Raw genomic sequence first — 12,499 nt, 5'->3', positions numbered from 1 at the left:
TGTATTTGCTTTAGTTTTCTAACTTAATGTCGACCAGTCAGCTACATTTGTTTGGCAACTGCAGCTTAAAGGGGTTGTTCACCTTCCAACACTTTCTGCAATTCAGTTAGTTTCATATAGTTCACTAGAAAGTCGTTACTTTCTATTTTCTATGTGTGATTGTTTTTCTAAAGTGTAAACACCTTCTAAAGCTGCTTGGGGGGGGGGAGTCGCCGACCCTGTAAACTGTTCTAAATTGATGCATTTAGTTGATACATTTCTTTTCTTTGGCCCTGCTGAGCTGAATCCCTGAGGGTTTTTTTTTTTTTCTTTTTTTATTAAAAGCAGCTGTTGGAATTGATACAATAGTTGCTAATATTCCATTGTTTCTGAGGAATTGAACTGAAAAGTGTTTGGAATGTAAACCACCCGTTTATCAGCTGAATACCATAAATCTAGCTGTAATATTGAGCTGTAACCAAATACAGGATGTAGGATGGTGCTTCATGTAGTCTCATGGGTCAAAATATAATAGGACTGATGCAAAAATTTGATATTTAAACTACATGGAAATTAAGTATGACATGCTTGTCCGATGCAAACGCTGCATCTTTATCAGACGATGGTGATGGTATCTGGTTGTATTTTTTTTTTTTTTGTAACTGTGATAATAAATATAATCTAAAGCTGTCAGCCGTGAATGTATTGCTAAAGTTATTCACAAACATGCCACCCTATACCTAGAGACTGAAGATATATTGCAGTAATGTGTTACTTTATTTGAAAACCTAAGGCCAATAACTTAACATTGATTAACAGTGTGAGTATTTTTGTTGTCAAATTGCCAACAGATTCCCATTATATAATGTGCCACCCGATTTAACAATTTATATTGAATATTTCAAGTAATCAAAGCTTCCTGTGGTTTAGGACTCATTGCATTGTTGTTACAGGTTCTGGAACCTTTAAAGTGTCTGCCAGTCCACTATTGAATAAGGTGATACTGCAAACGCTGAAAGAGGTGAGAAATCGGTTCATATATATTATTTTCTTTACAGTATTTCTGCATACAATTTTTAACTTGTATTTAGCAAACACTTTTTTTTTTTTTTCTTTTTTTTTTTTCCTTTTAAATGTAGGTAGCAGATCCCGTTGAAACAGACTTTACATTATATAAACAAATTGGATCTCAAGCTTGGACAAAAAAAATGTAAGGATCATTTGAATTTTTTTTATCTTTCATCCTTTCCTTCCATGCAGCAGCTTTTGCAACTTCTATCATGTCTCGAATAAGAACAGTATGAAAATGTATATGTTGCTTCCAGCATTCCTTGCTTGAAAGCATACTTTGGCTACACCCAAAGATTAACAATACTTTGGTTTTGTCTGGCACCAATTTAATTGTATTTGTATCTTGCCACATTGTAGTGGCCTCATGTAGCCCCCAACTAATTAGACAGCACATGTTTGTCCGTGTTATTGCGGAATCCAATATATATATTTTTTTTTTTTAAATTTAATTAGTTTACACATAGATTTTTTTTTATCTGTCCCATTATATTTTAACCCATGTAACTACGTCCGACTTGTAGGATGCATTTGTCGACACCATCTGACAAAAGCACTGGTTAGCCCTAAATACTGAAAATGTTGCTTATTTAAACAGCGCAATTCTAAACTTTCTCTTAATTACTACAGTGTGCCCTTTTCCATTGAAGATTCTGCTTACCCATTCCTTGCCTACTCTGGAATCCCTTCAGTTTCCTTCAGTTTTCAAAAGGTAATTTATTTATTTTGAAAAGGGATATCAGATCTATAGTAAAAAAAAAAAAAAAACTCCTTCTGTCATGAGTAAAATTACTTATAATGCTAAACCGCCAACATGTTTGTTTAAGGATTAAATAAAGTCCAAGGTTATGAAAGTCCCGGTTGGTATGTTCCAAAGTCCAGCAAAAAACACAGTCGGGCTCTCCTCTTCCCGTTCAAGAAAATAGATTCAATGGGATGAATTGCTGTGTTCCTCAAAAAACAAGTTATTGAGGACGGAACAAAACAGGTTAAAATAATATAGTGTAGTAATTTTATAAATGGTTTAAAACACCCTTCGTGCTGTTAAGTGATTAATCAAGTGGTATAATTACCATGTGCTATTCCACTTCTAAAAAAAGAAACTGTATATGAAGGTATATACAATAAAACTTAGTGTATGTTGCATAGATCGCAACACATAATCATGTGAATTATAAGAAACCGTGTCACTGTGTTAGCGATTTCGCAACCCCCAAAAATACTTAAAAAAGTTACTTGAAAATAAATACAAAACAATAAACAATGTATGTTGCATTAATTGCAACACATAATATTGTGAATTATAAGGAACCGTGTCACTGTGTTGACGATTTGGTAGAGGTGATCCTGCTTGTTAAGCCAAGATAGGATAAGGAAGATATAGAAGCTGTAGTTCGGTTTAAATAGTAGTCCCCCAAAGGGATAGGATCCTCTGGTGGTATATTATACTCACGAGAGGGAACTTGATTCCAGGCAGTTTAGTTAAAAACCTTTTCTTCGATATGGGTATTTCTTGAATCCTTCGTGGACATAAATTAGAGCAACATGTGTAGGTACTTTTAAAACATTTTAATAACTAATTAAAAGATACACTCACAAAATTCGCTTGATAAAATCACGTATAAAATAATTTGGAGATCTCACTGCGCTGTTTCCAATGTTAGCGTACTCCGTTGGCTGCTGCGCGTGTCTGCAAACTTGCTTCTGCCGTCTCCAAAGATTCCTTTGGAGACGGCAGAAGCAAGTTTGCAGACACGCGCAGCAGCCAACGGAGTACGCTAACATTGGAAACAGCGCAGTGAGATCTCCAAATTATTTTATACGTGATTTTATCAAGCGAATTTTGTGAGTGTATCTTTTAATTAGTTATTAAAATGTTTTAAAAGTACCTACACATGTTGCTCTAATTTATGTCCACGAAGGATTCAAGAAATACCCATATCGAAGAAAAGGTTTTTAACTAAACTGCCTGGAATCAAGTTCCCTCTCGTGAGTATAATATACCACCAGAGGATCCTATCCCTTTGGGGGACTACTATTTAAACCGAACTACAGCTTCTATATCTTCCTTATCCTATCTTGGCTTAACAAGCAGGATCACCTCTACCAAATCGTCAACACAGTGACACGGTTCCTTATAATTCACAATATTATGTGTTGCAATTAATGCAACATACATTGTTTATTGTTTTGTATTTATTTTCAAGTAACTTTTTTAAGTATTTTTGGGGGTTGCGAAATCGCTAACACAGTGACACGGTTTCTTATAATTCACATGATTATGTGTTGCGATTTATGCAACATACACTAAGTTTTATTGTATATACCTTCATATACAGTTTCTTTTTTTAGAAGTGGAATAGCACATGGTAATTATACCACTTGATTAATCACTTAACAGCACGAAGGGTGTTTTAAACCATTTATAAAATTACTACACTATATTATTTTAACCTGTTTTGTTCCGTCCTCAATAACTTGTTTTTTGAGGAACACAGCAATTCATCCCATTGAATCTATTGTTTAAGGATTAGCTTGTTACCACTACATGTATACAAAAACAAGCGATTCTCTGTACCACACACATTATCAATATAATAAGCCATTAGGGCATTTTATGCATAAAGCTACTAAAAATGCCACCCCTAAATGAAATGTTTGTGTATATATTGCAGCATACAATGACAGCCAGCTTGTCTGGCTGGACCTACACTCTTTCATCAAATTCATTGTGATACTGCTTCATTGCAATTACATTTAAAAATGTTTACATAGTGTTTACATGCAACTTGTTTTGCAAGGCTAAAACTCCCAAATGGTTACCTTTTTTTTTTTATTGGGCAAGACTTGGATTGCCTGATTGTTGTAGCTCCCATCATCCCCAATTACATAGAGCTGGCCAGTAGTGATGGGCGACTCTGACTGAAATGCAGTAATCTATGGGCGTCAAAAGTTTTTTTATTTTTTTGATATGCGACTTTTTTTTTTTTTTTCTCCCATTTTGAAGTCTATGGGCATCATTTTTGTGGCGAAACTTGGCAAAATATTTTGCTCATAACTACTGGCCACAGCTCCTGTATAAAATAGAACAAAAGAGATGGTTGGGCTCACCATTTTAACCATTAGACCATGGTGCAATGATATTGTGACGACAGAATTCAAAATAAAGGCAAGATGCTCTTCACTCATGTATTCCTTGTGTAAGACATGAAATATTTCATTAGTATTATAAGCAGTGGCAGGTGACTTCCACCAGAGGGCAGCATTGTTAACTCGCTTGTCTTAAGGTTAAATTCACAGGAGCCTTCCTTTTAGAGAAACAGCTGTGTCTTCTAAAGAGAAACCGTGAAATCTAAATACAGATAATCCTCTAATTTTAAAACCAGATTAATGTTTGATATCCTTATCCATTTGGACACTTTAGACATATTAGGACAAGCCTTGCAAATTGTATTAGAAGTCTTGTTGCACACAGCAACCAATACACGGGTTGCACGAAATGGTCACCTGTTTGAAAACAAATGTTTGGCTGGTGTGGGTTTGTAGACCTAGTGCACACTTTGTGACTTTTCTTAGTAGTCTACTAACTCCACAATTCTTTACAGGACAATAAACCATATGCTTATCTTGGCACTAAAATGGATACCCTAGAGAACTTCAATCAGTTGGTTGACTTGAATCGTATGTGCCGGACTGCTGCACACTTTGCTGCTCAAATAATAATACGTTTAACTCATGAACAGAAGCTGCCACTGGATTATAGCAGTTACAATGATGTGCTCCTTAAGGTTACTTTTGATCTTCAACAGCAATTTAGAGCGATAAAGGTTTGTATCTTGATTTAAATTTTTTCTTATAGGAAGTTTTTGTTGAATATTGGAATTTATGCTTCATATTTATTTATTTTTTAAATGTCCCTCAGGAATTGAACCTCACCTTGAAATGGGTTAACTCTGCAAGGGGAGATTTTTCAAGGGCTGCTGCCTCTCTCACCAAAGAATTTGCTCACTCTGATCTTGAAAATACACTTATTCTACGCTCGCTAAATGATCGTATTATGAAGGTAACTTCTGCCTTTTTTTTTTTTTCCTTTTAGTCTTGGAATATAATTTGTTTATTGACGAAAAATGATACTGAATTATGCCATTTTACATCCATATATAATATGGGGCCGATAATGCAACCCTGCATTTAAAAAGCAGAAATAGAATTGATTGGGATTCAGTACAGGCTGAAGGCCACCACAGCCCTTTATCAATGAAGTTCTCTAAATCTGAAGATACCATGTTAAACATACAGATTTTCTTTCTGCTAATGTACACCACATGCTTCCATTATCCGGAACCATTTATCCAAAAAGCTTTGAATTACAGAAAGGCATCTTGCATAGACTTTATTTTATCCAAATAATCCAAATTTTTATTCTCTGTAATAATAAAACATCACCTTGTACTTGATCCAAACTAAGATATAATTAATCCTTATTGGAAGCAAAACCAACCTACTGGGTTTATTTTAATATTTACATGATTTTCTAGTAGACTTGTATGAAGTTACAAATTACAGAAAGATTCCTTAGCCAGGAAACCCCAGGTCCTCAGAATTCTGGATAACTGGTCCCATACCTATGTATAGAATTAACAATACAAAGCGGTGTATTTAATAAACTTAGAAAAATTACAAAGTAAACTGGATATCCCAACTAAGACAGCACCAAAATCCCCTAGCTGGATTATTTATTTATTTATTTATTTATTTATTTATTTATTTATTTTTTGGAAAAAATTCAAATTCACATTGTATGGGAGCATAGAAATCCGTGCTTTTCTGATGAAACCTAAGCTTATCTTCTCTACAGCCCCCAAGGACACTAAGAATCTGCAGTATCGCCAATATGGAGAGATGGCATAACTTCTTATCTGCAATTTTTTTTGTTTTTTCTTTTGTTTTTTCTTTTCTTGTTTAGTTTTTTTGGTGTAAGCTGGCTATCTAGGCTTTACATGTTGGGCTGGATACTGTACCTCATGCTAGATTCACTTCATTTTATATCAGGCTATTCAGTTCCAGCATATAAACTCAGTTTATTTACTGTTGTATGTGAATGTACAAAGCTATTTCTAACTCATAATTTAATGTTTTAAGGTTGAACATGGCATGCTGTCGCCTTATGTTTCACCAAAGGATACACCATTCCGTCATATAATCTATGGTTCTGGAAATCACACAGTAGCTGCTTTGATGGACCATCTCAATCTGCTGAACACCAACAAGGCAGCTTTTGATGCTGATCTCTTTAAAAACCAGTTAGCGATGCTTACATGGACATTGCAGGGAGCAGCAAATTCTCTAGCAGGCGACATCTGGGATATAGACAATAATTTCTAACTGTGTAATGAGTCAAATATTTTTTTTTTCTACCCCACCCTTACTTTTCTAAATTTGGTATGTTGCACACAGGTAGATATTATTGATCAACCCAGCTTTTGCATTTGGGTCCAGTCATACTATTGTTTGCATGACTGCTTGGATCAGGGTCTGCAATAGTTATTTCGGCTTCTGGTGTGTGTAGCCAAGTTGGCCAATTATCCATTTGTGGGAGCAAATGACCAATTTGGCTACAGGTCGAATTTCTAGATCTACCTGTATGCACCCCATGGTTTGTTTTCTTGTTTTTTTTTCCCCCTTGTCATAATGAAAGCACTTATTCATCCCAGCTTTAGTACCCAATGTTAAAGCACTTAATGCATGCTCCGGAATCCTATATAGGCTTGGAAAAACATTTAGGGGAAAAAAAATAGGGAAAGATAAACTTGTATATAAAGTCTTTTGAAGTGCTAAACCTCATATAGGTTAGCCCCCCCCCCCCTTACAAAAACAATTTCTGAACAAATCATAAAACCATTGCGCCTTAACACCTGCTATAGATTAATAGCACTATACAGGTGCATCATAGATTGCAACAAAAGCAAAAAAATATTCCATCTAAACCTGGCCAACAGTGATTTGGTAATTATCACATTTATATAAAAAGGTAACATGTTGCACTTAATATTTTTTAGAAATAACTTGGGGGTAACTGGCCCACCATCTGGAAATCCCCCCCCCCCCCAAAAGAAAAGTTATGTAATAGAACCACAATACATACCCTTAAACTGCAATTGTGGTCAGGATATTTGAATATACAGCTAACTGTATTTGTGCAATTGCAATTTGTGCAATTCCGTAAATCTTTGGAATATACAGAGTGCACTTAATGAATTTAACCATGCGGAAATCTCAGCCAAATGTTCCACACTCCTTTGCCTTTCAGCATGGCTCAAGCATTATTACCCCATTATACTCTGCCTGAGAATCTGCTGTTTTTAAAATATTTATTCTAGAGTTTTGCCCTTGAAATAATGTTTGCTGGCTGCAGGACATGCCTGTGTTTGTCCATCCTTTTTGAAATGACTACTGTTTCCCCACTATAGCATTCTTTTTCGTTCAGTATATCTTTTAACTTTTTTCAAAATATTCAAGAGCCACTTGCATTGCACAATTTGGAATTCCATTTTATTTATTGAAAAATTCCAAACAATGGGTAGTAAGGCACCTGAAGACACGTTAACTTGAATATAAGGTTTATTGAAGGATAAATCCCAGTGTGCCAGCCCCTTAGACACACAAATGATCTGGCCTGAATCTATAACACTGCAGAAGTGTTCTGATTGATATAAGACTTGATGCCAGACAATTTCATGTTATTTTTAGGTTGAAGATAGAATGTAGGCAACACTAAAAAGCCATGTCTGTCCTGCAGCCAGCTTATTTTGGGCAAATTGGTTTTGTTCGAAACTTTCGCACTGAAGAAAAGGTTCAAGTTATTTATTTATCAGTGACAGCGATCACTATAAATGCGTTTTCCTGGTAATTATCGGAAGCAGTGCCTTCCATAATTGACGGTTATACTGTCGTTTTTGTTTTTTTTACCTATATGAAAGCAGCATCTGCTTATTTGATCGAACACGGTACATGAATCTCTGCCTGCCGCCCTTGCCTTTCAAACCACTCTACCCTGTCTCCTGTGGAGCGCAAGCTGAATAACAAAAAATAGCACACTGCTGAAAAGTCTTCCACTGTCTTAGGCAATAAATGTATTCATTATACCATAAAACCTTCAGACTACAAGAGTTCAAAAACAAAAGTGCAGGCATACACTTGTAAAGGTAAGCCTTGCTTCTAGCTGGGTTGTATCTATTCTTTACATGAAACAGCCAGAGGCACAGTAGTCCCGGATTTCATTAAAATCGATATTAAATAACAGGTTCGTCAGAAAAGCAACCTTATAACTCTAGCGTTATCCTACGTAACTTTTTATTTTATTTTAATAAAATATTGTCTCCACAGGGAAATCTGCTGTTAAACTTTAACTGTATGAATTGAGATCTAGGAGCTAATAGTACCTTAACTCGGTGGCACCTTGAGATTGAATTCAGTCGGTGACTTGTAATATCTATTCAGTAGATGTGTTTGCGATATAATGGTTGCGGCAGAGATTCCAGTACCCTGACATCATGAAATCAAGGTGACATTATCGGAAGCCGTGTCTTCCATAATGGTTTATATTTAAAAAAAAAATGGTAGTTTTTGTCTACCAGTGTGTTATCGGGGGCAGTGTTCCCTCATTTTACACTACGGGTGTTCTAAATTATCGGGGACAGTGTTTCCCATAATTATTATTTTTGCTAACAACATTTATTAGTATCTAATGTATTTGTGCTGCTGTTTGTGAGCTTGGCTTTATTTTTGTTTTTGTGTAACTGCCCTGAACACTTTTCTAGTTAGAGGCTGTATGAGATTATAATGAGGACTGGGGTACTAGAACTGAGACTGACCCACCCAACCAAATGTACAGTCACCCAGTTCTGCATAAATGTGACTTTTAGCCTGTCTTGTGTTATGCTATTCTAACCAGAAAATGCACAACTATGCTTTAGGAAGCATTGATTTGATTCGGCTTACCAGCACACTGCCCTACCCAATTATAATTAAAAATGGCATGAGGGACCCCCCTTGTGATGACTGTGGGTGCAAGAGGGGTCGTGACTCCAGCCTAAGAAGTGTTCAGAGCAGCGTTAGAAACCTGCCGTATAATAAGTACATTGTAAATGCAGGAATGCTGTTGGAAGAAAATGCAGAATAAGCTGTATGGGACGTCTTCTAAATGTTGGGCCTCTTGCACTCTATTTTGGTGATCTGGTTCTGTTTCTTAAAACTTTCTGCTTCCTATGGGTGTCTGCAAATGTTAATTTTTCATGTTTATCAATGTACTAAATTAGTCATGTATATGCCCTTAATAGAACGACAAATGTCAAGTGAAAATATCTTGTGTAATGAAAGGTATACCCATGTAATGCATGTTTATAGGTGAAGTATTAAGGTAGAGAGCTATAATAGTGCTGCCACATCTCCCAATATCTTACCTCTGGGGATCTTCCTGTGCTAAACGTTTGTTAGCTTGGAGGCATACTAAATTATCCTGCACTGTCCCAGGGTGCTACATACAGGCTTGCATGATCAGGAAAAACTCTGCACTCATCTTCTGCACTGCTGCCTTGGAGCTGGGCTCATTGGAGAAATCCTATAAGGTATATAAGGACAATGGTAGCAGACTGCTGGTGACCTTAGCAAAGCCTTGCTACCTTTTATAGTACTGAAGACAATATTTAGTCGAGGCCTGACCTTTATAGTTTTTCAAAAGGAGGCAGTTATATTATGGGTGTACCTGTTTGTAAGGGAATTGTCATTGATATAAACATGCACGAGACTGTAGTGAATGCTGGTTTTTTTCCTCTCTTCTAAACCATTCTGTTTGTCACTAATACATTGCAGTTGCCTCCTGCTGGAATTTCCCAGTCAGACCAGGTTCATTCTTCCAGTGGAAAATGCTGGTTTGAGGCATAGGGATGCTCCGAATCCAAAAAAGCAGCAAATTTGCTGTGGGTACTATGCATGCGCCATTTAGTGTGTGCTGTCAAATTTCTGGGTGCAAGTAGGATTCTGTTCAGGATTCGGTGCATCCCTACTGAATAATAAATATTTCATAGTTTTTCTTAATTATAAATATATATTTGCTATTGTTTAGTTGATTTTTTTTTTTTTATAATAATGAGTTCCCCATTAGCCATGTGTGTTTAGTTATAACATCTGTACTACACTCAGAACCTTTGTGAGTTATATCCTTTCCAACACTTGGATATGAGGCAAGAAAAGGCATTCCTGCATTCTTTTCTACTCTAGCCACACTGTGTAGCCTTTAGCAATTGTACCTGTTTAAACATTGATTATTCATTTATTTTCCTGTTTGTGCATAATGGCATTTGAGGCACTTATGATCAATAAATTGCTTGAAATAAAATGATGTCTGTGTATCTTACTTGGGGGTTTGTTATTCAGTGTTGGTGGTGTGGTCAAAATCTTTGAATTATTTTGCAAACATTTAATCATGTAGATGAATAAATCAGCCCATCTAGCTTTAGAACCCATATTTCACAGTTTGGTAGGTCGATGCATTGCGGTCACGTACAAATGTGGGAAGGTAGTCTTTAAGGAAAAAGCCTGTACATCCAGTGGGTCTACAAATGCCAATGTTTGAAACCTCTTTAAAGCTTAACTAAAGAAATAGGCTAAAAAAAGTTGTACATTGTTTTGAGCTTTTGTACCAGCCCAAGGCAACCACAGCCCTTTAGCAGTAAAGATCTTTGGCTCCAAAGATGCCCCATTAGCTCCCCATCTTCTTTTCTGCTGATTCACTGTGCTGTTGTCACTTACCTGAGCTTAAATCGATACTGATACATTCCTAAAAGAACTTGTCCATATCAAGGAGGTGCTGCATGCCGAATACTTTCCATTAAAAGCCCCCCTCAAAGCTGCCCACTAACCTTTGTGAAGCCGACCCTCTAACACTAATGGATCTTCTGTGTTTCTTCAGTGATGCTGGGCTGGGGGCGGAGCAATCCATAGGCTGCAGTCATGTTATCATTTGTAATTGGCCTATGGAAGGATCGCGCCGTTCCCTGACCGGAACCACTGAAGCAACGCAGAAGATCCATTAAGTGTAAGCGGGTCAGCTTCACAACGGTTTACAAGCTTTTTTGGCGTGCAGCACCTGCGTGCAGTGGCGGAACTACTGGGGGAGCAGGGGGTGCAATTGGACCAGGGCCTGCACCCCCTCAGTGCCTGCTGGCATATCGTGCACCGATGAAGCAGGTAAGATTGGAACTAGTAGTTCTGTTACTGCCTCCTTGATATGAATATGTTCCTATGATTTGTATAGGAACGTGATGGTATCACTTTAAGGACCAATGCACAGTATATTATATAGTGGATAATACACCCCCTGCTGTAATTTATAAAGATATTAGAAGTCACCGAGGAGTTTCGTGACTAAATAAAAGCACAAGGCTGCAGGACCGAATGAGCGAGACACATTGTTGATTGGAGATTGATAGATTGTGGCTGGTAAGCAACAGGCGGAACAAAACCAGAGGGGCAGAGGAAGCATGAGATGGAGGGTGGAGAGACACGGAGGAGTGAGACTGGAAATGAAGTGGGGGGGTTGAAAGAGGGACAGAGACTCTGAGCTCGTTTAACCAGAGATGGAGGGGGGTGGAAGAGAGAGATCAGCAGACAGTGCAAGAACTTGTTGGCAGTGAGAGTGAAGGAAAGATGGCAGGAGTGAAGGAGGGAAGTCAGATGCGAGGCTTCAGGGAGAGCACGGCAGTAACAATTGCTGTCTCTTTAGGATATAAATGGCGCGTTCTGAGGTAGAAACGCGCCATTTATAGGGATATAAATTAGTCTGGCCAGTAAAGAATTTGCTGATCGGTAGATTATATAGATTATAAATGTCACAACATAAGGCTTATTGATAAATCAAGATTATGACCAAACCGAAACTAGCACAATTAGCATCAGAATTTAATCAGCCCTGTATCATTAGTTTATATGACATGCAGACCTCATTTTCTGCTTAACGATTTACAAAGGCCCCTAAGCTGCTCAAGCCACCCATAGCACACTGAGCATGTGCGTGTCACAGACACTCCTAACATAATCCAAGATGGGGAAACTCCTGTGACCATTTTAAAAGCTGGCATCATTCCTACTATAGAGATGCTGAACTTGTAGGCTGGTTCACTATGTAAAGCACGGATCCCCAACCTTTTGAGCCTGTGAGCAACATTCAGAAGTAAAAGGAGTTGGGGAGCAACACTAGCATGAAAAATGTTCTTGGGATGCCAAATAAGTGCTGTGATTAGCCATTTGGTAGCCCAGATGTGGATTATCAACCTACATTGATGCTTTGTTTGGCCTTACACCTGGTTTTTATACATCCAAAACTTGTCTCCAAGCCTGGAATTCAAAAATAAGCACCTGCTTTGAGGCCACTGGGAGCAACATCCAAGGGGAT

At 37.4% G+C, this 12,499-nt stretch overlaps 1 protein-coding gene across 3 annotated transcripts in view; it reads left to right on the top strand.

The window, feature by feature from the left end:
* Positions 1–10,444, top strand: part of tfrc.L (transferrin receptor L homeolog) — a 28,795-nt gene extending 18,351 nt beyond the window's left edge. For all 3 annotated transcript variants that reach the window (XM_018263578.2, XM_018263579.2, XM_018263580.2), the window contains exons 14-19: positions 933–1,000; positions 1,119–1,189; positions 1,678–1,759; positions 4,653–4,874; positions 4,970–5,110; positions 6,190–10,444. In XM_018263578.2, coding sequence (XP_018119067.1) covers positions 933–1,000; positions 1,119–1,189; positions 1,678–1,759; positions 4,653–4,874; positions 4,970–5,110; positions 6,190–6,432 — 827 coding nt within the window. In that variant the 3' untranslated portion in view covers positions 6,433–10,444. The remainder of the gene's footprint in view (positions 1–932; positions 1,001–1,118; positions 1,190–1,677; positions 1,760–4,652; positions 4,875–4,969; positions 5,111–6,189) is intronic.
* Positions 10,445–12,499: the final 2,055 nt, after the last annotated feature.

The sequence above is a fragment of the Xenopus laevis genome, chromosome 5L (genome assembly GCF_017654675.1).
Source record: "Xenopus laevis strain J_2021 chromosome 5L, Xenopus_laevis_v10.1, whole genome shotgun sequence".
NCBI classification, from domain to species: Eukaryota; Metazoa; Chordata; class Amphibia; order Anura; family Pipidae; genus Xenopus; species Xenopus laevis.
The sequence above is the reverse complement of the archived record's forward strand: the minus strand, read 5'-3'. Positions and strand labels throughout refer to the sequence as shown.